This window comes from Scomber japonicus, chromosome 15 (genome assembly GCF_027409825.1).
Source record: "Scomber japonicus isolate fScoJap1 chromosome 15, fScoJap1.pri, whole genome shotgun sequence".
NCBI classification, from domain to species: domain Eukaryota; kingdom Metazoa; phylum Chordata; class Actinopteri; order Scombriformes; family Scombridae; genus Scomber; species Scomber japonicus.
Genome location: NC_070592.1, coordinates 12,493,273 through 12,517,922, shown reverse-complemented (window position 1 = coordinate 12,517,922; position 24,650 = coordinate 12,493,273). Strand labels below are relative to the sequence as shown.

Here is a 24,650-nt window from a genome sequence, read left to right as displayed (position 1 = left end):
ACAAGACATTTGAGGACATCATCCCTGGCTTTGGGAAACAGTGATCAATATTTATCTCCATTTTTAGACAACCAATTGATTAATTGAAATATTATCAATAGATTAAGTGATAATGACAATAAAAATTGGATGCAATCAGATCAGGTTCAATTAAATCCAGTTTGATTCATTCAACTACAAAATAAGTTTAAAATATATCCCTCAGACAGCTTGTGTAAATCTTACACTACAGTCATTACATTAATTCATAATGAAAATAATTGTTAGTTGCAACCCAGTTGTCTTCATTGGCCACTAATTCCCTGAACAAATGCTGTGTGTTTACATAGGCATCATCATGTGCATTTCTACCTGTGCACTATATGTGGGCATGAGCAGACATTTGTGTTGAAACTATGACAACAAAGACAATAGTACAGATAGCTAGCTAAGAGTTAGCATGGAATATTGGCTCTTGCACTGCCTAAAATGTATTATCTGATTGGTTTTATATTAAACCAGTTTGGTAAGATAGTTACCCTAACTGTTGTTAACTCTGCACATACTTTCTAAGACTGCTAGCATTAAACGGCTGGTAGTGTTACCAACACATGTATAATTGATTCTTACACAATATAATTTCAAGAATTATCTTTTTAATACAGAGTAACGTTTACCTTTGATTCAATGTCCAAAAGCAGTGGCAAGAGTAGCTAATATATTAGCAGCCATATTTCCTTTTCTTTCGTCTTTTAGAGGGACCACGTGACCACGACGTTCCAGAATCTCGGGTGAGTGGCGGCGGTTCCAACCAATCAATGATATCTACGTCACAGACTGACTCCGCGGAGGACGGTCAGTCAGACATACAGAAAAACTGGTTTATATGGTTTATGAGGACGTAGTTGTGCTTTCATATAACCGTCCCCATATTGACGTGCACACATACAGTCATTATTACAACCGCACAGATATTCAGCAACTAAGACAATATGTATATATTTTTATTCAAAAAAGAACATACAATATAGAAAATACTCAAGAGAACTGTATAGGTGGATACCCTAAAGACTGGGGTTAACATAACCAAGGTATACATGTAGGGATAGTATTTTGTTTTATACACTAAAACACCAGGTGTGATATGCAAAAGGTCAGAGTCCGATGCTTTGGATAACACACGTCCAAAATGTCCAAAACACTCAATATTAGACTTTATTTCAGTATGTTCAGTCAAGAAAAAGGGATAAAATTCCATTTTCAGCGATCGTGGCTACATTCAAACAAACATTCTTCATCCCATTAATTGGACACTGATGATCAAAATATGTCCTTTAAGGAAGAAATCTAGAAAGCATAGTCTGAGTCTTTCATTAAAAACAAAAGACAGTCAGTTTAATCTCACAATCAAGTGAGTAGACCTTTAAAAGCTTATCCAATAAATATGAAACACAAATGCAAATAAGCAGTTTATTGTGTGGATTGATCTGCTACTCATTCTGCCACAGCAAGTTGGATAGGCCTCTGGAACGTCAATTAAAACATAAAGGAAAGCTCCACCCTCATGTCACACTTTGGTATAAACAAATTTGTGATTTTCAATGAGTTGCTGAAATTTTCTTTTTTGTGTTGAAATTCAGTTTGTAATTTCCTAAATTTCCAACAACTTTCCAATAACCTTCAGGGTATATCTGTGCAAAAATATTTTTTCTGTTAGTAAGCATTTTCTCATTGACGGCATTTTCTGATGAATTGTGTAAAAAACAAGTTATACTGCAGGTTTGCCACTCAACACGATGGTTGGTCATTTACATCCACATAGCAGAAAGTCATGTTCAGTTTGGCTTCTGAGGTCAAAGTTTTTTCTGTTGACACCAACAGAAATCAAGACTGTTTTTCATTCTAGCTCTTTCAAACAAGGACCACCATTCTCCTACTAAGAAAGGTACATGCCTTACAAAAACAGAACGAAATGAGAGTAGCATTGTCCATGAGAAGAAACCATTTAGGAAACAAAACAGGACACGTGCCCTGTTGGGCAGTAGTAAACAGTCTGAAGGCTGAACTGAATCTTGTACCTCATTACTCAAGTTTCAGCTACACACTGTGCGTTTGAAGATCTATAAATCCTGATCAACATGTGGTTTAGGAAGTCTGACTTTCTTTACCGTTCAGCACATTATAGTTATGCATGTGAGAGGTTTATTCTGTCCATTTCAGTTTATTAGGTTGTGTTTAAATGAACATAAGTTCTACAAATATTTACATCACAAGCTGCTACCCCAGTTAAAAGGTCACTTCTGTTCTCATCACTCTTAATCACTCTGAATCCTCATCTTCCCCCTCTTCAGGTAGAAATGAAGGGTCTTTGGGTGTCTGCTGCTCCATCCCTTCCTCTTTCTTTGTCTTGAGATGCAGCTCTCGAACTGTGAGGATCCGGATCAGCATGGCCTCCATGGTGCTGTCATCCAGAGGGGTGGACGAGAACCACAGTGGGCTGTTGGGAACGCAGCAGCGCTCTGGGTGAAGGTAGAACAGGTTGGTGCGCTGCTTGACTGACTCCGAGCTGGAGGGAAGACAGATGTTGGATTGAGGAGACCAACTAGTGACACAAGGTTCATTTCACACCAAAGTGTTCACTAAGTAAATAAATAATAATAGTAAAGAAAGAGTGCTGGGGGGTTGCCATACTTACCACTTGGAGAGGTAAAACTCATAGAGTCTGACCGGACAGCGGAGTGGGTTCTCTGTGTTCTCCTTCATCTCCAGTATGTCCTCTTTACTCTCCTCCTCCTTACGCTTCTTTGCCGGAACTGCCTCTGGATCTAAAAATGATACAGTGCACAAACATACACACTAACACATTATCCTTAGTACAAATCAGTTTCACAGGTAAGTGCTCTGGTGCACAATTTAACATAAAACCACTGGTAAAAAAACAACTGTAACACAACATTTTGAATAACACCATAGTGCTTTCCAAGTTTATGAATATACAGTACATTTAAATAGAGGCTCATACTTATGTAACTTCTATCGTACTGCCCAGTGTATCACTGTTTAATGAACTTGTTTTTTGATTATAGATGTCCAAACTCCAAACTTTGAATGAAGTAGAAATGATTGAAATAATGATGATTCCAGTGTAAGAGGACTGTTGATATGCTTTCTATCTTAAAAGTACTAAGTCTTAGTATGAAACTAATAATTTCATTCTGACCCCCAGCCATGATGGTACCTGACTCCGCCTCATTTATGGATATGGGCGGGTAGAAGCGCAGGAAGGTGGTCTTGGTGTTGTTCTGGTTGGTTTTGGTGCAGCGCATGACGTGGGCAAAGGACAGCTGGCGATGCTGCTCCACAGAGGTGAAGCCGAAATACTTGCAGCAGAAAAAGAGCAGGGTGTTGAGGAGAACTATGGGTGAGTACGCCCCCAGCTGTTTACAGTCCCAAAGAAACTCCTCCTCAACACGGGAATGGATATAACCTGCAGAGGAGAAGAGAGACACCTGATATAAATGTGGTCCAAAGTGGTCCAATGTTTTCTCAAGACAGAAACTGACAGAGAAACTATTAAACTAAATTATTAATATTAAAATAAAACTACTAGAACTTGGATGCTGACTCACCACTGGCTGTGATTGGGGGTTTGAAATTTCTCAGCATATTGGTGAACTCAGTGGAGAATTTGTTGTAGAAGCGATCCATGAATATGTTCTCCATACGACCGTTCTCAAACAGGTACTACAGAGAGAAAAACAGTAGCACCATCATTATCAATTTTACTTAAGTACGTTTTCTGGAGTGCTACTTTTTAGTCATACCAGAGAAGTGTTTCAAAGTCTGAGTGCTGGCCATCTAATTGTCAAGTTTAGACACCATCTAATGTTGTGACCAATAGCTAAATTCTAGACTTGCAGGGTGGTGGTGTTGACTTTACAGATTTTTAATGCTGTTATTGATAACGATGGTTCATACATGCATGACTATCTCCACATCACCTTTATCGGTATGTACTAGTTGTGTGCTCAATTGTACATGGTGAAACAGCACTGTGTTTCCTTTCTGTTATGTAAGTTCAGTGTATTTGTGTAAGTACGATTAATGTCTTGCCTGTTGGATGCCGAGACAGAGGTAGAAAAGGCTGTCGGGGAAGTAGGGCTCTCCATTGGGTCGTTTCACTTCAGTGATGAAGCAACAGAGGCCATAGCTCAGCTCAGCTGTTGTGCAGCGAAGAATATCCTCCTTCAACTCCATGGGACGTGCTGACAGTTGGATAAAAGGAGAGAAGAGTAGGTCAAAAGTGATGATTGACAAACAATCTTCATACGCTTGTTTTTCATCAAAATCTGGGCTCATAAAGCTCAAGGCCACCTGGACAAAAGTCGTGGTCTGTCATTGATCTGAAACCAAAAACTTATCTCAAAAAAGGTGCCAACTCTGCAAGTTAATGTAAAACTTTACAGTCAAATGTATACATTTTCACTTGCACACTATTTTAACTAAAAAATGATTTGATTTATACACATTACAGTGTTTCCCACAGATCTGAAGGCAATGTGTGGCGACCGCCGGGGGGGGGGGTTGGTTGGTCGGTCGGTTTCGGTAAACCGGCCGACGGGGGGGGGGAATGATCTCGCTGATGGAGACACACGCGGTGTGCACGGAGGGGAGGGGCTGTGTGTGTGAGCTATGTGAGAGAGACGCGTGAGTGACAGAGAGACGCAGGGAGAGCAGAGAAAGGAAAAAGGAAATGCAGCTTAACAAATACGATGCGTATTTTTTAATTAGCGTTAAAAAAAAAATTAATAACGAAACGCAATATGTGGCGGCCGGTGTTGAATCTGTGGCGCACCGCCACAAATTAGTCTATGTGTGGGAAACACTGCATTAGACATTACACAGCTGTACATAAATTCATAGTAAACAGTCACTTGTGCAGAAGTGGTAGGAAGCTATATTTGAAGACCTCCCAAAAATGTTCTCTTCAAACCACTTAAAGCTTGTTTGTGGTTTCATTCGCTCTGTGGTTAAATAGGTTTAATATTCACTGAAGATAGAATCATACAAAACATGTTAAATTCACTCTTCAGAGGTGTTTTAAATGAAAATGTCGTCATGGTTAGCTTTAGTGATTTAGTATTTAATGACTTACAACCAAAGCGCGGCTTCTCCAGGTTTGGTTGAGTTTGTCTCCACTGGATCCATCGCTTCCAAGAATCAACTCCATATTGACTATTCAGCTTAAGGACCTCTGGAGCCTCTGTTTTGTTGGAGGAGCCTTTCTGAGATGTCGTTTCAGCTGCCTTTGCCAACCGTTGTGACTTACGACCCTTAAATGAAGTGGGGAAGGAGAGGGGAGGCTGCGTCATGGATATGATCAGAGTGAGACGAAAAGTGATATTCCAAATCCAAGCTAGTTTTTTCTCTAGCTCATTTTTGGCACTCCCAGCATCTTAACTGTAAATTACTTATGCAAGTAAAACCAGTTCTAATCTTAAATGCCCAAACATCACCATCACTCTTTTCCTAAGCAGTTACCTTCTTTTCTCGGGCTTTCCTGTGAACTTGCCGTCGTCTTCGTTGTTGTTGTTGTGTAGTGGCAGGTGGAGAACTCAAGGATTGCTGGAACTCCTCTCTCAGCTTGGCCATTTTCTCCAGAGTTTCTGATAATGACACAACCTGATACAATTACTACTTAAACCAACCAAAGTTTCCCTGATTGTTCATGTCACTAATGATAAGACCTTGATTTAATTTTTCTGGCTAAACTGCTAATTAACTCTTACAAAGTCTTAAACACAGGTAAAGTTTGATATTAAAATGGCCCTTAAGTGTGTAACCAGAATAACAACTGTAAGTAATTTTTAACTTCATGAACTTGACAAATTTGTTTCTAAATTTGTTTGTATCTCATTCCCTCACCAACAGTAAAGTCACTTTCGATGTCCATGGGAGGCGGGGCTGGAGGTGGGGGCTCTGAGAAAGGCACACTTGGCATGCCGACAGGAATGTCTATGATTGGGTTGAGCTTTTCATGGGCGTAGAGTCGATTGGGCGACCTGAAACCAGCATCTGGGGAGGGTTGTTCCCAGTTTTTAAGGAAACTGTCCAAGTCGTCTGTGTCCAAGTCGTCACTGTAGTTACTGGCATGGTCTGTAAAATAAACATAAGAAACATGAAAACTTGTGAAAAGGATGACAAAATATTAAAATAAGCAAAAAACAAAGCAAAAATAAATATAATCCCTTATAATCCCTTTTTCCATTCCTTTCACTCATTAATCCCTTTCTCTTACCATCTGGAGCCAGTGCTTCATGTCTGCCTGTCTCTTTTGCCACCACTTTCTCTTTTGGTTCCTCCCGTTTGTCATTCTTCTCCTCTTGTTCCGCCACCATCTCAGCCATGAGGATGAGCTCGGCCTCGAAAGGGTCAGATGGGATCTTTTCTTTAATCTCCTGGATGGTTTCCACGATGCGCTCAGCGCTGTCCATTGTCACAGGAAGGAACATGGGAACAGGCAGCTGTGGCAGACAGATTGAAAATATGACATCTTATGTGCTGATTCTTCAAAAGGATGAAAAGGCTGAATATTAATTTGTGTCTTAAATACATCTTTCAGTTTAAAATCCTGATCATAAGAGGATCGGTTTCAGATCTGATTTAATTTAAGGGCGAAGGAATCACAGCTGCAAACTAAGTTTATGTAGAGCTCTACAGGACATGGTAATTTTGAATGAACAACTCATTGTAGGAAAATTAAGTCATAGTTCAAATTAACCAGAAGTATCTTTTAACAGTAACTTTGTGAATCCAGGCTCAGTGGTGGTTGTGGTATTTCACATACTGGAAACGGCAGGCCGACAGGTTTGGGGGTACACTGACTGTACATGCTCATAGGCACAGGAATGTAAACCGGAACCGGGACAGGCAGGACCAAGAGTTTAGGCAAGACGTCATCTATAAGAAAAAGAAAAATAGTTCATTAGAAAATCTTTGAATTTGATCCATGATAATGTTGCAAATGATTTCATAACATAGCAAGTATTTAGTCAAACTCTATGAACGCTAAATAAACATAAACAAGAGATCATACAGCAGTTGTGAAAATACAAAATATTGTATATCGATTACAAGTTAACAAACAACTACAGAGCAGAGATCTCATTACCACGGAAGCACTGTAAGATTTGCTTTTACCTGTCTGTGCCTCGACGTCAACGGTCTGTGTTTTACAGGAGACCCCCTTGTTCTGCACCAGCGGTCTACAGAGCAGGGCCTTGTTCTTCAGAATTTTGGGGCCAGGAGGAGGATGAGGCTTCACCGTATCTGTCTGAACACTGGCCTGAGTAACGGACAAAAAACATTTTCATACATGTCACATGTAGTATTATGGAGCTCATTTATATATGTTTTTCCTTTAATTTGTCCCCTGTCTGTATACATATTATATTATATTTATTTTTTTCTTTATGTTAAAAAGGACCAGTTAGTAAGATTTAGTGACATCTAGTGGTGAGGTTTCAGATTGTAGGAGAATCTACTGTGTCTGCGAAAGCCAGTGTTTGGTTTGTCCATTTTGGAGTACTGTAGAAACATGGCAGTGCAACATGGCAACCTCGTCACTATGAAGGGCTAATTCTAAGGTAACAAAAACATGATTATTATTTTCAAGTGATTAAAGACTAATAAAACATACTTACGTATATTATACTCCTTTTCTGCCAAGTCTGTCCCACTAGATGCCACTAATTTCTCCACACTGGACCTTTAAATACAAATAATATAACTTACATGTCCAGAGTTCTTGGATTGAAATTCGGTGACAGTACCTGTGGAGACAATGACATCAACACTGGCGATTAACTGAAAATGTTCACAGCATGTTTTCTCTCTTTAGCACATAAATCCTTTGTGTGTGTGTATATGTTTTTCTTTTGTACTTTGCTGGGCAGTTCTGTTGGGAGTACTGGGTTTTACTGTCGGGGATCCTGCAAGCGAGACGACATTTGCAATCACAGGTGTGGCCTCTTCTAAACCTGCAGGAAACACAGCAGAGACAGTGGGAGGAATTACAGATTAGTTTCATAACATTTTTATTAAAAAGTACTAATATAAAACTTGAAATTAAGTAATGAAAAGGCAACAACAATACAAACCTTTGAAGACTTCTCCCTGTGTCGTCACCTTATCACAGCAGAACTGAAGCAGACATGTCATGTCACAGAAGTGTTTCACCTCTCCCAGTATGGGAAGACTCTGTTTTAGTTTCCCTTTGCGGCCGCAGGTGTCACACTTTGCAACCTGATGGAAAACAGAGTAAATGTGTGGAATAGCAGAGCTAGATGATCATAATCACCATCATTTTAGTAAAACTGTGACTTTAATAACTGCATTGCTTACATGGCAGAACAGCATGGTGTATTTGGACCTGCACTCCTCGGAGCAGAACTCCTCAGTGGAGCCTCCATACTGCGCCGTCACTAGCTTCTTGGAGACACTGTGGCAGTAGGAGCATGAGTGACAGTGTTTCCCCCAGGTTTTTGACAGGTCGTGCCTATATAGCAGCTTACAACCTGAGAGGAGGCAGAGGAGACGCTGCTTAAAAGATCCAAATGTGTTGTATGTTAACGGTTATATGCATTTTGATGGTGCTTGTGTGTTTTGTAAGTAATAAGTAAGTAATATATTTCAAAATCTAGCCTACAAAAAAGAAATTCCTGAAATTAGACACTGGTTTACTTACCATCGCTGCAGAAAAAGCAGTCTTTGTTGTTAATTTTCTTGGTGTCTTTGGTGATCTTTTCGATCTTACAGTATTCACACAGGCTTGTCACATAGTTGGCCTTCTTGAACTCCTGAGAACAGTCCGCACTACACACGAAAACCATCTTGTCCTGCACACATACAAAGTTGGCATTGGTGAGATTAAGCACTCACACAGAGAAACATACGATGCAACTCTCCATATTTCCACTCTCCTATGATTACACTTTTTTCACTTTAACATAAGTATGTTGTTACAAAAAATGAGAAAAAGATCCAGTCTAGAGACACTGTTGCTTTCAATAATCATTTAGTAAATAAAAACATTGTGCCACGTGTGATTTACCAAAGTTGTTTTCATATAGTTTGTGCTTATATATTATTACGTGTGACAGATTTGTAACCTGTGCAGCTGCCTCTTGCCTTGGGGGTTAAAAAGTTATGAGAGTTACAGATTCAAATTTCAGATCCAGACCTTTTTATTGACTTGAAATGAAAGAGCACATTGTAAAGCGTTTTAGCACATATTAAAAGTATGAACAGGAACATTGTAGGTTAGTTTTAGCATAGGTTTTAATTTTGTATATTATATTTTGTACTTTGCGCATGTTTTTGATCTAATTTCACTTTGAGGATAAGAGAATTGAAGTATCACAAAGTGGGTGCCAAGCAGACACTTTTTATGAACTCTCGTTATCATGTGACTCTTTCTTGAGGCATTATTAAACTTCTTTGCCCTCTTGACCTCCCCTTCTTTCCTGTTGCATCAATAGAAATCATATAATATTGATTAATGCATTAAAAACTTATCCCTGTGCAGTGCTGTACCTTGATCTGGATGAGTTCCGGTTTAAAAGTTATATTATGGGCACACTGGGAGCAGTTCAGTACGGCCAGTTCTTTGGAGGCTTCTTGCAGGGACTGGTTAGGGGAGATGGACTGGATTTGGGTGGTTCCGATTGGCAACTTGGTGAAAACATTCACCTGTTTCTGGGAAGTCTTGAACTTTTCCTACAGAATAAAAAAAAAAGATTTGACAGTAAAAACCACTGCAGAAAAAAGGTTGTTTTGAGTTAACAATGACTGTAAAATCAACAAAGCCAACACGAAATTTGTTCCCCACACGATTAGTACTCGATAACAAATAGGACTTTGATGTCAGCTAAGAAAATACAATTACAAAATGTGAATTATAACATTTAAAGACAGAATAATTAATTTCATAGTTAAACATATGTGGTCCTGTGTTAAATGTTCAGTTATTAGAAATAAACAGTGCCTCTCTTTTAGCATCAGGCTGCAGATTGCAAATGTATGACAATCATTTTATCAATGCTTTACTATGCAGATGTAATTTAGATTTATGACAAATGTAAAATAACTCAGATACATTATCTCTTGAGTCTTTATTTTACGTCTACAGGCATCATTACCTGAAATGCCATAACACAGGGGAGAGTGCAGAAGTTTCTGATGGAAGTATCTGACATGGCGAGGTGATAGGCTGGTACAGTGTTTTTACCGCAATTATCACAATTCAACCGAGCACCTGCAAGAAGAAAAAAAAAGTTTAACAAGACAAAAGCAGGAATATAAAATTGAAAGCAATCGCCAAAGAAAATCTGTAATAATGGGTGTTTTCAAGCCTGAGCTGTTAGTCCAGTTGAATCAGACTTAGTGATTACCGGTAGTTTCATTTGAGCAAGTCTGAACATGGAAATCGTCATGTGTGGACCAAAAATGGAAGGAAGTCCCCAAACTAATTCTGGAGCACTTTTTCTGTGGTGAGAACGGTCGCAGCTGGCAGGAGAATGAATTGAGGCCAAAGTACTCTGCCTTGATTGATATTTGGGATATTTGGGCAGATGAGACCACAGTAGGACCGTCTTCAGCTGGACATGCTAATATTTTTTATGTAAGTCTAAAATATACCTCTTTAACCTGAATTTTGATTAGAATGCTTTATGGACATTATTTATTTCAGTCACTTAGTACCTGATGAACTGACAGTCTGGACCTTGAATGCCATCACACAGCTGCTGCTACAGAAGAGATTCACTGAGTCGTCATTGTTTCTGTTGTCAACCATCTCTGGTAGCGGCCGGGAAGTGCGACACATTGTACATGGGTGTGATATCTTGGTTTTCTGTTAAAAGGCATAGAAAAGGAGGATGTGAGACACAGAGCACCAACCCAAAGACACAGTCACATTTCACACTATTTAATAGGGGTGCTGTAGGACTGTTAATATGTCAATTTATTAAGTTTTAATATTATAATACAATTCCACCATGTAGTCCACACCAAAGGTTTTTAAAGTGAGAGGTGGGCCTCCTCAGATGGGCTCCAAATGGTTTCAGGGTAGGCTCAGTGATTGGAAGTGAAAAAATATAATTTATTACATTGGTTAATTTAAAGGGGATCGCGTTGAATAGCCTAAATGTGTGTAATTTGGTTAAAGAGATAGTTCAGAGATACAGCAGTTTTATAAAAGCCTTCGGACAGGCCTCTTTTATGTATTTGGTGTAGTCTGTTCAAAAAGCCATATCTGACTATCTCTGCAATTATTGAGTGTTTGTGTGGTCAAATAACATAATAAAGACCCCATAGTCATCCAGAAAGTGAGAGGGGGCCCACAGTCTCACACTTTGAAAACCCCTGGTCTACACCCAAAATCTGGTATTTTCAAGTATTTTTAAAGTTGTTTCTTATGTGTACAGCACCTGTTTGAAAAGTGCTATACAAATAAATAAACCTAAACTTGCACAAACAAACATCTTACAAATGCTGCAATGCCCATGTCTGATGGTAACGAGGCAGCAAATTCAAAGCCCTCTAGCATTTCATACATGTTCAGACATATACAAGGTTTAGGTTTAGTCTTGTTCTTTAAACACTGGATTCATGTACCTCCTTGTATTTGGCCAGACACTCTGTATTGCACACAGTTTTGTTGCTTTCTTCCATCTTCAGCAACAGCGGTTTGCTGTGGCAGAAGGAGCCACAGTTTGCACATCCAGCCATGGACAAGTTGTTTACAGTACGGAAACGGTTAAAGCAAGCATCGCTGCAGATTTTATGAACAGCACCGCTCAGGATCACCTCATGTTTGCTCTGAAGGAGGGATGACAAAAGAGTAGTGCATGTTATTTCAGAAATGAAAACATTGTTTTTAGGTACAGTGAATCAAAAGGTTTTATGTGTTCTCTCATTTGTTGCACACTTTTATATAGTATAAGAAGTTAAGTGGAACCCTTCAACTCTAGAACTCGACAACTTAAGATTATGACTTTCTAAGTAAGTTATGAGAATAAGAAAGAGATACAACTTGTAAGTTTTCAGATTCAGTTTGACTTACAACGCAGTATCTGGTGCACATGCTGCAGAGTGACTGTGGTTGAAGTGATTTTTGGGTGGGGGCCATTTTTTTTAAGGTGGCATTTTTCTTGTAGTTGAAGGAGGTCAGGCAGTTCTGGCTGCAGAATTCCTTCATAGTTCCTTTAGTATCTGGAGCCAGGATGACGTCCTGAGGTCGAAGTATTACCCTGTGAGAAGAGAGAGGGATAAGATCAACACAAGGTACAGAATCAGAAGTACTTAATTTTGGTCATAATGAAGCGGTATGAAGTTGATTACACTGCTTTTTCTCACCCATAAGTCTGTCTTAGCTGTCTAAATGTTGTATAGCTGCATTGACTGCTTGATTAAATCAATTAGTTAGAATTATTATAATAACTGAATAACAGTAATACTACGGTATTGTCATCATGACATTATATAGACAAAAAAAATTAATTGATGAATCAACAAAGTAATCAGTGGATAAATCGATAATAAAAATAGTTGGCTGCAGCCCTAAAATGCTGAGTTGATTCAAACAGGTAAACAAACAAACATACTTTCTAATGAACTCACTTTTGACAGTTGTAGCAGATCTTACTGACACCTTTGACGGTGGGGAGCGATGTGGTGAGGCAGATGGTGGAGCAGAAGAGCGACGGGGAGCCCTTCCTCTGGAAAGCTGTCTGTCCTTTCATCAGGCTCTTCTTACAGTTTGAACAGGACATGTGCAAAGACGTGGGGTGGACGACAGGAAGCGTCTGCGTTTCAGCAGCAGGAGTCACAGAGAAGACCGATCCGATCCTCAAGTCCTCCTGTCAACAACATAACGGTCAGTTAAAAGCCCACAATGATCCATTGATTCAAAAAATTCACATTCAAATAACTTTAAAAACACTTGTGAGAAGAAGTGTGTGACCCACCTTCGCAGTATTGGGCTCATCCTTCACATTCATTGTAGGTGTAGAGGATATGAGAGCTTGGTCATAGTCCTCATCAATGGGCTCATCCTTCACTTTGACCAAAGGTAGTGAAGGAGACGACCTGGCTGCTGCCTGCGATCTTTCCTACCACAAGGAGAAAAGACAAAACAATTGCCTGTTTGGTCTTCTATTACTGAAGCAGGTGTAGATTTTGATGATTACACTTCATGTCAACTTCTATGGTACCATCATAAGAAATAACTTTGTATGCACATTGAACACATTGAAGCAGATCACATTTTTACTTACATTGTCTGATCTTGATCGCCTGGTTACTTTCATCCCGTTCACCGTGGTCGCTGGTGATGAGCTTTCTCTTCCTGCAGTAACATGAACTTTTAATTATCTTTTAATGTTGGTGAGCATTTTTCAACACAAACAACATAAAAGCACCAAATAATCATTGATTCACTAGTAACCTACAGATAACCTGACAGACAGTCTGTGATTGAAAAGCTAAAAAAATTTACTCTGCCAATTATTTTTTAATTCCCTGACTCTCTTTGCTCCCTAGTTTCCTGTAATATCTTGACTATCTTGGTCCAATAAAGACATACAAAATCCCCAACATAAATATTATATATAGGATATTGGATGCAGCTTTTTAAAATTAGGTTATTTCTTTTAAGTTATTTAAGTTAACTGCTTTATTATATGAAAATACAAAAACTACATAATAAAATGGAACACCACTGGTTAAAAACAGGAGTTTGTGTGTGTTGGTCCTTCAGTCTCGTTAGTTCAGTGCTTCACTAACACTCCACCCTTGCCTCGCAGAGCTAATTATTAAATGCAAAATGAACCTTAACATCTGCTTTTTTCTCCTTTTTTTCTTTTTAGATGAACTACAAAATGACATGTAGGTAAAGTTGTGCATATGGGATGTGCATTTCTTACAGGATCCCCACACACTCTTCTGAGGTCTCTCACCTATACATGCTGTGGCTCTGGACGATGGCGATGAGCTGGACTGCATCATATCAAAAGACACAACGGGTTTCACATCAGTTTCCTCCTCAAAAGAGTTACACTCCTCTGCCACTGACACTGAAATGGAAATTCAAAACAAAAAGAAATTACTGGGATGATGAAGATCAGTGATTTCAGAGCAGATCACTGACTGCAAAACAAGTAACTAAAGTATGTCAGGGAGCCATCTTTGGACAAGACACTGAAGCTTCTCGTTATTTAAGAAGTTACAGAATGTTTTCCACCTCTGTGCATGAATAAATGTTTAAATACTGCCATGAAAACCCAGTTTTCGGAGACAGATATTTTAAGTCAACCTCCTCCAGCAGTTCAAAAGGAGGGCCAGAGAGTCCATCCAAAGCCTCTGCCAAATCCCACAGGGGCACCATTGGCCTGGGAAAAGGGACGCGTGAAAATCCCACCATCTGGACATTTAAAAGTGACGTGTCCTTCCTTGAGGCACCACTCCCTTCCACACATTTACAGTGATGAAGGGACCTGGCGGAAGATCCTCTAGCGCTCTGAACAGTGTCATTACACTCTGAGGCAATCCCACTATGGTACTTGGACTAATGTGTAATGTGAATGTATCATAACAGAATTAATATATGATATATTGTAGAATAAATTATCTTTCAGTATGTTATGTTACCAATAAGCCAGAAATAGAAGTAAAACTGATTATGTGCTTGGATTTTTGCTTTTTGCTACTAAACAGTAATTCCACCATAATAAAATGTGTATCATTCATTTCAACAAGCTTTAAACAATGTGATGTAGTATAGAATAAAGACCCCTTACTTTTATACTAATTACACATTTTACAGAAGAAGCTCCTAAATTGCTGGTCCCGATTGAAAATGTACAGATGATGAGGGTGTGAGTCTTAGCCAAACACTTCTGTGAGGTCGCTCACCTGTACTGGCTGTCTCCTCGGACGATGGAGGTGAGCTGGAGCGTATCATGTCAAACGACACTTTCACACCCTCCAGCTGGTCGTCTTCTGAGGTTGTTGGTAGCACAGTGGGTTTCACATCAGTCTCCTCCTCAAAAGAGTTACTCTCCTCTGCCATCGAGACTGAAATGGGATTTCAAAATGAAAAGAAATAACTGGGATGTTGAAGATCTGTGCTTTTGGAGCAGTAGAAAAACTTCCAAATGCAAAACAGATGTTTTAGCTGGAAAAGCAGGACTGAGTTTGTCTTTGAACAAATCAACGAAGCTTCTCAATATCTACAAGTTTCAGAAAGTGTTCTACTTCTATGCATGAATAAATGTTCCATGTTCTCAGATTTGCTATATAATGCCTGTCACGACTTCCTGAAGCCCAAGGAGTCATCTTCAAGTTGCTTGTTTAGTTTTTGTTTTGACCAAACAAATTCAGTTCACATTGACATAAAAGAGAGAAAACAATAAAGTGCTTGAGAGTTTGGAACTGATTAATGTTCGGTAGTTTTACTTGAAAAATTTTCATAAATATTTTTTAATTAATGATCATTGTAGATTCAATTTCTTTCTATTGACTGATCAAATAATTATCAGTTGTTTCAACACTCAGAAGTGGAGCTGCAATGATTAGTTGATTGATCAGACAGAAAGTTATAGGGCAGTTAATTAAGAAAATAATCAGCAGAAATAATGAGCAGATTAGAAATATGTTTTCATGGATATTTTCTGTGTAATTTGCCCATATGCAACAGTTCATTTTAAGGATATTTTACAGAAAGGTGCAATTTGGTACAAATCATGAAAAACAGAAACAAACATGTTAAGTTGGTTTATATGGTTGGTAAGTGCCCAATTCATATTTAGGTTGTTAATTTGCAAAAATCAATTCAAAAAACAGAAAATACTGAGATGTATTGAGATTCAGTGTGTGAACAAAGTGTGACTGAAATTGCTGATACAAGTTCACTTGTTACACATTTTTTAAGAAACAACCTTTTATGCTGATATATTGTTTGACACACTAAACTACACACTGAAAAAGTAAAATCTTTCAGTCTGTTAAAGATATTGTGCCACTTTTCCCATTTTTTTCTTGTAATTTGTACCAAATTGCAAAACGTCTGAATGAAAACGTACCATTACGTACCCACAAATTGCATAAACATTTCCAAGAAAATCTGTATAATATTAAAGGATCAGTAAAGTGTTATAAAACTTTTTCCTCCAGCATTAATGTGACTTTTACTTTGCAACGTGAATCTCCTGCTGGTTGAACATGTTTCTCTGCATCAACACAAAAACTTTGTGATAAACTTGTATTTTACCTGTATTTGAAATAGCAGGTGAACTTCTTCTGTCCCCATCTGACAAATTACTCTGTTCCTCCTCTTTCATCTGAGCTTCTTGTTCCACCTCATCCACTGTGCCAATGTCCATCATCTCATCGAGGTCGTCGGCTGTAGAAACCCTCAGATTACAGCTGAGCGACTCTGCTTCCTCCTGTGTGACAATGTCCTCCTTAGTGTCCGTGTCTGAGTCCATCTTTTCATCAGTGTGTGATTCCTCCTTCCTGCCGCTGTGACTCGTGTCCATATTTGTATCCTTGGTCACATCTGGTCCTGCAGACGTTTCCTCTACTCCGTTGTCTTTTACTATCACATTAGAGGAGGATGAATGTGAAGGTGACTGATTTAGAGGAGATACAGAAACAGGACCAGGAACAACCTCAGCCTCAGTTTGTTTATGTTCTAACTTTTTACTTTCCATTTTTTCAGCAGCAACAAAGTTTTTGTCTTCCTCATGTTCATTCAGTCTAGAGGATCCAGGAACAAGCTCTGTGTCTTCAACATCTGCTGATGCACCAGCATCCAAAACAGTTTCCTTGGACTCTCTGTCTGCCCCCTCTGTTACCTGCACAGGACATTAAGTTTAGAAATTAGTTTGTTTTTTTAACTATACTGATGTTACCACAAATGGGTTGCTGCAGACATTACAGTTTGTCTGATACTGGTGTTTTAGTACATGATCACAACAAATAACTTCTGCCCCATTCTATCGTTTATTACATCTTACTGAGATATCCTTTTAAGGATGTAGTCACAATTTTTCAGGTTTCCATATTAACACTATTGAGGTTTTCCTTGCTGCAATCACTCCCCCTGTTCTTACTGGCTATTAAAAGATCCCAGTCAAACTTGTTTTCAATGTAAGCAATGAAGGGGAAAATTCACAATGTGTCCACACAGTCATTTTGTGCAAAAATGCATTTAAAAGTTTATCTGAAGCTTACATAAGGCTTCAGCAGTCTGAGTTAGTCATATCATGGATAGCTGCCACACTTACAGGTTTATTAGCATCAAATTCCCTCTTTGTGTTTCTCTGTTGAGCTGTGGTGGAAGTATAGTAACAAAGAGAGGAAGTTTGGCACCAAAAAGACTGTAATGTTTAAAGCTATGTAATTGACTTGACTCTTTTGGATGGCTGAAGCTTCATATTAGGTTCAGTACCCTAGTTATGTGCATTATGGAGGGATCTTCTAATCAGTATGAACTAGATGAATGATTAGAGTAAAATAAAAAAATAAAAAAACATGTTTCAATGTTCATTTAGGCACATCAACACTGCTTTAAGACAGTACTGGGAACAAGTGGGAACCCGCCCTTTAACTATTAACTACTTCTGCTGAAGAAAATAGTTATTGATGTGAAATAATAAGCTGACAAAACACCCGGTGCAGCTAAAAACAGGCATTGATGGGCAGAATAAAGTTATGTTTGACGGATTTAAGTTTCTGAACGGGCAGGTTTCGGGTCATTTTGCACACCCGTATGGACTATTGCAATGTGCCCGAGGAGGAAATACTCAACTTTACAATACTGACTGAAAACCAGTTATAGCCGACACGCATGCATGCAACAAAAAATAACCAAGTAAAACACGGGTTGTGCATACATAAACTAAAGTAAGCATGCATGTGCACAACCAGTTAGTTTAGGGCAGTTTTTGGCTAGATGTAAGCATGCACGACCTGCATTAGCTTGTTGCAACACTGCCCTCGCAATGTAAACACAACTACAGCCTTACAGCCGCACCGCTAACAGCTGCAACCTGGCGCTGGGTTATAACATGCCGGGTTTAGTTACCTGTGTATGGACCGCTCCACTGGATTCAGACATGTTATGCTGATATTAAGAGACTTTTAAAGAGATTTCATGACCTGTAAACAATAGAGCTAAGCTAACACATCTGCACAGAGCTCAGCCTGCATGTTAGCTCGCCACACTTAGCTGCTGCTTTGCCCACAGCTAACCACAGCACTCATTAAATAACTTGTCTAGTTGGTGTAATGCTACAGACGACAATGTTTTCATGTAGCAGCGTTATGAGGAGTGCATACAGCCGTAACAACAACGTGCAAAAACATTACCACGCCAGTTTCTCTGACGGACGACACTTGATTGGCCAGTCGATGGTGCCCGTCGCCTGTTTCCGTGGCCGCCATGTTTGCGCCAAAAATCCTGATTTTTGTAAATATTTTTTCCTCTTCTTCTTTTTGGTTTTGTTGGTGGTTGGCAAACAGCTTTAGGATGCATTACCGCCACCCACTGATCTGGAGTGTGGACTAAAGATATACTTTAATATTTCTACCATGGACTTAAAAAAAAGAAGGGGTCACCTTTATGTCACCATTTGGCTTTTAGTGTGTTCCAGTTGTACTCAGAGGTGGGAATTTATGACTCCCCAGTTGGAAATTTCAATTGGAACGCCTGACTCTGAAGGTCAGACCACCCTACCGACCAGCCCTTAAAATCTAAGATGGTAGCCCTGAGCATTAACAGTGTGAAAGTTTTATTAATAGGCCTATCCAGTTTAATAACATGTTTATCAGTAGCACACACATCACTGTCCAACTTCTATCTGTGGACATGTTGCTACACTGTTTATAATGCGCAGAATACAGCGAAATGTGTTTTCTGACTTCTAACTGGAACATTCAAACTCCATCTTCCAATTTCTGAGGTAAATGAAAAGCAGTAATACTTTCCCCCTAATATTTTTTTCCAATGAACTTAAACAAAATAATGGATGTAGCTCAGAATCCTGCACCAGTTCAGGTACCCGCAGCTACCAGGCGGGAAACCTGCAAATTGTGATGAAACGGGTGAAAAATAACCTACTGTGTAATTTGTGGGTATGAGTCGGGTTGGACACATGTGGACCACGGGTGTAAAGTGCAATGCTTACACTATTTTTAATTTTTGCAAGCGTAAAAATAAATATTTTTAGCAACACATCCACAACAATATGCCTGCAATTCAAGTTGATAACAGCTTAAATCAGAAGTCTTCAAGCAGGTTGGGATGTCTGGTATTATTTGAATATCTTAGTATTCAATGCACAATAACAAGGCACATTTATACATGGCACAATAGGACCAGTTTAATATAAAACACAATTTTATACAATATATATAAGTAGGGGGTCCCCGCTCCATTTCTTCATCAGTTTGGGGGTCCTTGGCCTGGACAACGTTGGACCCCTGACTTAAATCATTGTTCATTTTTGCATGCGTCCTCCCAGAACTCTGCTGCAGTCGTTGAACCAGTGACGATGTTTCATGGATGTATAATAATTATCTTATATAGAACATGGAATACATATAAATGATTCACCAGCAGCACTGATTAGTCTAGAGGCAAAATAGGCATTGGACAGGGTAAACTGGGAATTGGAGGAATTTGGATTTAATAAAGAAAACATCAATTCACTAAAGACACTTCAATGATGGGACTAGAAATCAATAACCAAAAACTTATAACATGTCTCTTTGCAGATGATATTATGATCTACTTGAGCAACACAGTGAACAATTTGGAACGAAAGTTCATATTCCATTTACAAATTAAACATACTTAAAATGTTTAACTGTTCACCAAATCAAAAACGTAAAGAACTGAAAATAAATTGGGAAGCAAAATAACCTAAATACTTGTGTATATAAAAAACTAAAAACCTACTAAAGCGACATTGAACGTTTTGTTGTCAACATGAGGAAAGCTATGGCCAGATGGTCCACTTTCCCAGTGAGGTTAAATAACAGGATAATTGCAGTAAAAATGACTTTTTTATATATTTATTCTAATATTTGTCTTTGAATATCCCACAAGTCCAGTTTCTTTAATGCGATAAGCTCATATCAAGATTTATATGGGAAGGTAAAAAACCTAGAGTAGATGGTATTCCATTGTTAAACAACTTTGAAATTGGGAAAGAAAAATTATTACTTTTGATGGTGAATTTAAACCAGGAAGGTCTGACTTCAGATTTTAACAGTGGGTGGAATGGGTATAACACAGTTACTCAAAAGGGTGAAATGAGAAGCTTTCAGGAATTAAAAAGCACTTTTAGACACGAGACATTTTAGATATTTCCTAATGAGGTATCATATTAAAAAATCAGGAGAAATTATTATATCTATATATCGCATAATAAATAATAATTGAATGCATATAATGCTATTCTTAGAGTTACATTATTTCTGCACCCTTTTTAATAACATCTAAAATGGATATTATACGGCTAAATGGAAAAGAGAACTGAATGAGAGTCCCAGAAAAGATGTGGACCACTACAGTCACAAAGATGGGCAGAATTTATTTGGAAGAATCAAATTAATTATTTCATCACACCCAAAATTACAAGTAAACAAATGAATATTCAACAGCCATGCTGGAGACTATGTAGGCCTAACCACATGAAACCAAACCATACACATTTTTAAGATGCATGAAAATACCCAACCTGTGGGATGGTTTACATTCTGTTCTGTGTGAAGTATTGGGGGTTATGAAATTCTTCAATCCCATCTTGTTTTATACCTGGGACAAATGGATCAAACTGTGCATAGAGGAGACCAATACTAGGTTAAGATTCTCCTCACTGCCTGACAGCTGGTCTCAGATTATTAGCAATGGCCGACCATCACAGATGACGTCTCAGAGATCAAGAATCTCACGAATCTCAAGAATATTTTGCAAAAGGCCGGGGAAAATGGTTAAGATACAAATTTTTAAAAAACGCATAAATAGTGATGTTGTCAAAACAGAATGTAGACCTGTTCCTCCCCACAGGCTCTGTTAACATTTTTCTTTTCTTTTATTTCCTTTTCATTTATTTTCTCTTTTTTTACCATCTGTAAGTATACTCTAAAAAGAAAAAAATAAGACATTAAGTTTAAGTAAAAGGTGTTGGATGGTACTGTGGACACCGCTCTGTGCAGGCCAGTCAAGTTGATAAAACCACTATGGACCCGCTTCGTGCACAGCAACACTGTCAGTTTGAAACAGGAAAGAGACTTCCTCAAACTGTTATGACAAAGCTGAAAGCCGTTGTCTGAAACGTCATTATGTATTAACAATAAATTTCCTTTTACTACTGGCAGTACTTCATTTATGAAGTCAAACTCGCAAAACAATGATGCTCTTTGCTTACAGACCATCTTTTTGTTGACTGTGCCTAAGGTTCAAATGGTTTCGTAAACAAGCTTCTATGTATGCTGCTCTCCATCCTTGATGTAATGATCTTCTACAAAATTAGTTAAAATTAGGCAGGTTTAAAGCTTCACTGTAGACGGAGATGATGAGCATCATCATTTATCTGCCAATGTCAGAGTGCTTGCTAGAAGGCATTTAATGCCTCAAATTGCTGTTGTTTCTCAGTCTAATTCTAGTTGTACATTTGTGTTTTTATTTTCTTTATTAATGTAATTTTATTCATGACTTAATTATTTTATATTGACTGATGATGTCTGTCTACATTACTTGTTTTTATGTTGTTTGTCTGAAGTTTATGTTGCTGCCTGTCTTGGCCAGGACACATGGAGAAAGTGATTTTTATTCTAAAATAAATAAATAAATCTAGCCCAAACTATAAAAACAGCTACACAAGAATAGTGTCCACATATTTTTGGCCATATAACGAAGGAGATTCGTCTGTTTTTGTCTCTCAGTCACGTAACTGTCTTTGACGCTCTTTGCTGGAGCTTCAGGGAATTTATCTTACTGTCCAATTCATCCATGAAGCCTTCATCGACAGACTCACTGTCCACCTCCTCACCCTCCGCCTCAGTGGGCAGAAACACATGAAGCTGGGTGCGTCCTGGACCGTTGGCCATGGCAGGGCGTTGACCGCAGCTCAGAAGACACGGCTTCCCGACGACAGACAGAGGCTCAACCTGAGAGGAGGAGTTGCGGCACTGCATTGCCAAAGGTTGGAGGTCACCTTGTACCATCTCTGGGCTCAGGGCCGAGTTATGTGAATGACGCCTCACTGGTCTTGGCTTGGAACTGGGCTGAATGGCCTGGGAGAAGTGAATATAGGCCGGCCTGCTGCAGCTTTGTACCTGATGCTGATTGTTCTGCTGCTGATTAGGCTGGCTACTCTTCCAAAATGGAGGAGGTGGTGGTCGTTTTTGTAACACACTGGGGCGACGGTTGATGGAGAATCCCTCAAATATGGTGCTCTCCTTCGGGGTGAGAAGAGACGGCTCACTAAGGCTGTGGAGACAGAAATGGAAGGAAACAACTTCAGCAACATACAGTATGCAGCTAGGTTAGCAGCTCTGGGAGGCTGCACCAAGACATACAGGTGCTTTAAAGGGGACGTAACATGTTTTTGTGGTTTTCTATCATTTATATACAGTTATAACGTCAGATGTTAGAGACAGGAGATGAATGCATGTGATATGACGTTTTGTAGGTATGATCACCATTGTCAGCATTTTGATTTACTGTGTTTGAATACTTATTAGCACTCAACACTGCTGCTGAGGCTGACAGGAATGTCATTAGTTCTGCAGTATTGGAGATATTTTAAATTATGACCAATAATTGGCGCTTTATTGAAAGTTGATCACAATTAATTCTTTGGGAAACATTCATGTGCGAACCAAATTTCATCATAATCTATCTGATAGTTGTCAGGTCAGAATCTCTCCTTACTTCCTCCTCATTCATGTGATAGTCATTCAAACCCTGCTCTGCTTGTGGTGACCATCAGACAGACTCTGTCAGACAGTGACAGAGGTGTGTTTGTGTGTGTGTTTAAGACCCTGAAGTGTGTATGTGTGCGCTTCACTCAGGTTTCTCCCTCCTCTGAGTGAAACCAGCGTGGCGCCACTGGATGCTGCATCAGGCGATGGATCAATTTCCACACCTGAGATTTATGGCACACTGGTTCCATGCCTTCTGTACTCAAAGCAAACCAGCAGGGGGGCGTAGAAGCACCCTACATAATGCTATCAAATGGGGACAGACCCAAGAGGAAACAATTACAGTGTAATTCCAGTCAGGCACTCAAACTAAGCTGTGACAGACACTTTTCCTGAAATGAATAGCAGAGACAGTTGAGATGGGTTGGTGGAGATGACACACGGGGGATTAATCACATTCAAACCTGAAGTGACGTGGTTAAGTGGGGGTTATCAAGACATCCTGGTGTTGATTATCTGAGCACTGCTGACTCTGTCCTTTGTTTTGTGTTTTTTGAAATGACAATTTATTCATGCAACCAAAACTTCGACCCTTGAGAAGGACAAACAGTCCTTTCTAGCAAACTAATGCCTGAAAAAAGCTGTACTGTGACGTTGGACTCATTTACTTTGAGATACTTAATATTTTGTTTTATTTAATCCGCAGGGGAATAACACTTAATCTGAAATTGTTGATTTCAGTAACTTTTGCAAACACGGATACACCAAAGACGAGATCAAATAATATTTCTGTAAATAAATCTTTATGTATCTCTTAAATCAATTCAGTTTTCTATAATACATATAAAAATAAAGCATCCTCACGTTTCCTCAACTTTGAGAGGCTGGAACCAGAGAAATAGAGTTTGTCAATTTGGCTTAATTATCTAAACTTTCTTTCGATCATCTAATTAATCAGTAAAGCAATTCAGGTCTACAACAAAGTGATTCATCTGAAGCCCTTCACTCTTCTTAATATCTCAGAACAATCTGGGTAAAGTCAACATGATGTTGTCACTCACAGAAACCTTTAATAAACTGTGCATTGTATTGTTTTTTGCCTCTTATGAATCAATCACAGAGCTCAGCATCCAGTGGTTTTTGATGAACAATTGAACACACAAAGTATTTCCACACTCCTATAAGATTCTACAAGCAATCAGGATGAAAAAGAACATACATTGAGAAAAGAGTATTTTCTTGAGTAATTGTTTATGAAAATATGAAAAAACTGCATTCACAATTTCTCAGAGGACATGTTTCTTGTTTTGTCTGACTAAGATAACAAATATATAACAAACTAAGACAGCAAATTGTCACATATGAGAAGCTGGAATCAGAAAATGTTTGGTGTTTGGTACATGAGAAGCACAGACTGGGACCCCTGCAGTAAACTGAACCCACCTGGTTCTGTAGCAAAAACTAAATTCTTTAAAATCCCGCCCAAATATACAACTTCAGCTCACCTGAGACGAGCCATGCTGCTTCTCCTTCGAGGTCCTTTGGCTACCAGGGAGGGCAGCCTCAGTGGGGTCTTGGTACCCCTGCTTACTCCTGCTGGGGGCAGTGGGAGCACCGAGCTGGTGAGCATGTATGTATGGACCATAGCTCTGCTCTTCTGTGTGGCTCTCTGGTGC

General features: G+C 39.0%; 1 protein-coding gene across 1 annotated transcript; it reads right to left on the bottom strand.

Annotated features, from left to right (window-relative positions):
• Positions 1-986: 986 nt before the first annotated feature.
• LOC128374684 (zinc finger MYM-type protein 4-like) lies at positions 987-18,486 on the bottom strand. The gene is made up of 28 exons (XM_053334937.1): positions 18,412-18,486; positions 16,310-16,895; positions 14,953-15,114; positions 13,998-14,114; positions 13,298-13,387; positions 13,008-13,135; positions 12,661-12,899; positions 12,104-12,290; positions 11,656-11,859; positions 10,741-10,891; positions 10,179-10,294; positions 9,574-9,756; positions 8,726-8,876; positions 8,383-8,555; positions 8,139-8,283; positions 7,923-8,018; positions 7,774-7,811; positions 7,180-7,324; positions 6,827-6,939; positions 6,278-6,503; positions 5,905-6,135; positions 5,521-5,645; positions 5,135-5,312; positions 4,093-4,244; positions 3,609-3,723; positions 3,218-3,466; positions 2,675-2,804; positions 987-2,545 (listed from the first exon to the last, which is right to left on the bottom strand). Exons 1-28 carry the CDS (start codon positions 18,484-18,486, stop codon positions 2,299-2,301), a joined length of 4,752 nt encoding a protein of 1,583 aa, XP_053190912.1. The 3' UTR covers positions 987-2,298.
• Positions 18,487-24,650: the final 6,164 nt, after the last annotated feature.